The sequence below is a fragment of the Octopus bimaculoides genome, chromosome 25 (genome assembly GCF_001194135.2).
Source record: "Octopus bimaculoides isolate UCB-OBI-ISO-001 chromosome 25, ASM119413v2, whole genome shotgun sequence".
Classification (NCBI taxonomy): domain Eukaryota; kingdom Metazoa; phylum Mollusca; class Cephalopoda; order Octopoda; family Octopodidae; genus Octopus; species Octopus bimaculoides.
The window spans coordinates 20449230-20452937 of NC_069005.1; the positions used below are offsets into that span (position 1 = coordinate 20449230).

General features: G+C 39.0%; 1 protein-coding gene across 1 annotated transcript in view; it reads left to right on the forward strand.

Annotated features, from left to right (window-relative positions):
* The window catches only part of LOC106873148 (trichoplein keratin filament-binding protein), a 27854-nt gene that overhangs the window by 4136 nt on the left and 20010 nt on the right, over positions 1 to 3708 (forward strand). The window contains exon 3 of the mRNA XM_052976759.1: positions 1671 to 1783. Within this exon, the coding sequence (XP_052832719.1) occupies positions 1671 to 1783 (113 nt within the window). The remainder of the gene's footprint in view (positions 1 to 1670; positions 1784 to 3708) is intronic.

Consider the following 3708-nt stretch of genomic DNA (forward strand, 5'->3'; position numbering starts at 1 on the left):
CCTCCTTCCCTTTCTTTCTTTCTTTCTTTCTCTTTCCTTCCTTCCTTCCTTCCTGCCTTCTTTCTTTCTTTCTTTCTTTCTTTCTTTCTTTCTTTCCTTCCTTCCTTCCTTCCTTCCTTCCTTCCTTCCTTCCTTATAATATATTATTGTGATCGACAAGAAAATAACATTTTAATATTCATTCTTTACATCTTCTATATTTGTCAATCTATTTATCTGTCTATTCACATTGACAAATACATTGATGGGTTGACAGTGGAAAGTTGGCTTACATAAAATAGATATAACAATAAACTTATCATAGAAAGCAGAGAAGGCAAAATATGGATCAAAGGGAATACAGTGAATATTTATGAGAGATAAGAGATTGTGTTTGAGATAGAATAGAAAATGAAGACGAGAGAAAACATCAAAAAAAAAAACTGTAAACGTATGGTTGAAAGTTACATGAATATTCTCTGTTATCATTGTGAAGCTTTTAGATGATAAATGAATGTTTGAACTACTGAGAAAATGGGCAAGCCATGTTCCCCCACTCACAGCCTTATTCAGAAGAACTGAAAGGTGTTTTTTAATGAAAAAGTATACAATTTCAAATAAAACACTAATTTTTATGTTCTCTATAAACTTTCAACCATCTAAAACATTTTGTATTTACCATGGAATCTTCTTGGGTACACTAGTTAAATATAATGTATTAAGTTATTAACTATAACATACCATTTATACTTTTTACTTGTTTCAGTCATTAGACTGTGGCCATGCTGGAGCACCACCTTGAGGTACTACTTATTTTTGCCAACTGAGTAGACGTGAAATAAAGTGTCTTGCTCAAGGACACAATACACTGCCAGGTATTGAACTCACAGCCTTATATTTGTGAGCTGAATAACCTAACTACTAAGCCACATGCCTTCACATATTTTAGTAATTAAAAATTTGATTTACATTTTTTTTTATTTCTTTAATAATTAATATTTTTACTGTAACAATTACATCAAAGCAGTCTGATTGGCAGAATTGTTAAAGTATGAAACAATGTAAAGCCATTTATGTTCTGAATTCAAATGACACCCAGGTGAACTTTGCCTGTCAGTCTTCCAACTACTGGAGTCAATAGAGTCAACTATGTTCTCTCTCTCTCTCTCTCTCTCTCCAAGTTTGACATCTTGTGCCTACCCATGTGAAAAATTAATATTTATAACTACTTTTTCACAATAAATGTAATTATGTTTTTCCATGTTGTTAATTAAATTTTCATTAAAGAAGTCTAGTTGAATTACACTTAATTCAATGTTATCTTCTAACATAAGAAGGATCCCTGCTCTTTTATTAGAACATTATTTTGATTGTCTCATTAAGTTTTTTTCTCGCTAATCATAATTGGTCATCTAAGGTAGCAAGCTAGAAGAATTGTTACCATGCCAGACAAAATGCTTAGTGGCATTTCGTCTGTCTTCATGTTCAGACTTCAAATTCTGCCAGGGTCGACTTTGCCTTTCATCCTTTTTGGGGTCGATAAAATTAAGTACCACTTGAGTACTGGGGTCAATGTAATCGACTTACTCCCTCCCTCCCTCGGAATTGTTGGCCTTGCACCAAAATTTGAAATCAGTCTTAACTGGTTATCGCCTGTGTTGAGTTCCATATGAAAACTTATTGTGTTTCAGGCTGCAGAACTTCAGGAACAACAGGCCAAGGTAGAGCAGGAGAAATACCAGATGGAAGTTCTGGAAAACGAGCGTAGGAAAATGGAAGAGAGGAGGAAAAAGCGAGACTTTGGGTGAGTCTCTTTTTACCGCATTACCATCACCATCACCATCATTAACACCACTATGCACCACCACTGTATGCACCACCACCACTGCCATCAACATTACTATTATCACTGCAACCATTACAACTGTCACTACTATTTGCCTATCATTTCACCACTAGCTCTTACATCCTTAATCCTATCATTACCTCCATAATCATTTTCATCGTCATCTCTCATCATCATCATCACCACCACACCCTCCTGATCTTTATCATGATGATTATTGATGATGACCATCACCACTACTTTTATTTCTTTCCTGCTCCACCCAATCACTCCCAGCCTCTCTTCCAAAACTCGAGTAATTATGTGGCTCCTCTACAGCAAAAAATCTCTTCTGCTCTTATGTACTTTGACACACCCTCACTCTTCTTGCATAAAACTTCTCCCCTTGAGGTTCAAAATCTTACAAATCAACAATGACTGTGATGTTAACAGACCATATGGAATCCAAAGCCGGTGTGTCTTGATCACCACACATCTGCTTTCTTTACTCATTGTAGTGGTTTCCAATGTAAGGGGTTTCACTATAATTCTGAAAGGTTTGTGAAGAAAAGATCCTTTACTTTTGAAATAGTCTATTTTAAAACATAAAATGTTAATGAATATCATCGTCATCATTTAACGTCCATTTTCCATGCTGGCATGGGTTGGATGGTTTGACAGGATCCAATAAGCTTAAAGCTTGCCTTGTACTCCAGAGTCTGTTTTGACATGGTTACTGTATACCCCTTCCTGATGCCAACCACTTTACAGCATACGCTGGGTGCTTATTTCATGCCACGAGAATTAGTGAGGTTGCCATGCTTGTATGCACACTAACCTTCCTGAGATTCCATTGCACTTCTTATGTTTCAACACATGTATGCCTGCATGCATTTATGCATGCATGCACGCTAACCTTCCTCTGATTCAACTACACCTGTTATGCTTCCATGCATGCATGCTAACCTTCCTGTGATTCCACTACACCTATGTTTCCAGGCATATGCATGCACAAACTTGCACACAGACTAATTTTCTTGTGATTTCCACACATGCACACTCGCATGCATGTACAAGCGCTAACTTTCCTGTGATTCAACTACACCTCCTATGTTTCCTTGCATGCATGCCTGACCACCAATCTGTCTGAATGCATGCTCACCTGTACACACACGTGCACGCAGGCATGCTAGCCATCCTGTGACTCCAGTATACCTCTTATGTTTCCACACACGCACGCCTGTCTGCCTTCAGTCATGAATTTATGCAAGCATGCATACATGCACTTATGCACATACACACACACACATGGTAACCTCCCTGCCATTCAACTATACCTTATGTTTCCATACCAGCACACATGCTGGCATGCAGTTAGGTGCGTCCACATACACGCTAGTCTTCCTGTTATTCAACTACACCTGTTATGTAAGTACCTTGAGAGAAAAGTTGAACCTAAGAAGCATCAGTTGTGGTGTGCAAGAGAGACGATTGTGCTGGTATGGTCAAGTGGTGAGAATGGATGAGGATAGCTGTGTGAAAAAGTGCTACATCCTAGCGGTTGAGGAAACCTGTGGAAGAGGTAGATCCAGGAAGACCTGGGATGAGGTGGTGAAGCACGACCTCTGAACATTAGGCCTCACCGAGGCAATGACTTCTGACTGAGACCTTTGGAAATATGCTGTGCGTGAGAAGACCCAGCAAGCCAAGTGAGACCAAACTCCAAGGCCTCTGCCTGGGATGTAGCCAGCCCACTTACGCGTAACATTCCTTCTTTGGACACTAAACTCTGCTTGCGAAGACCTGTTGAGGCAAGTGAAATCGAACTCAAACTAAATTTGACGACTGGCCCCCATACCAACGTCTCCTCCATTGGACACTAAACTCTGCTTGTGAAGAACTGT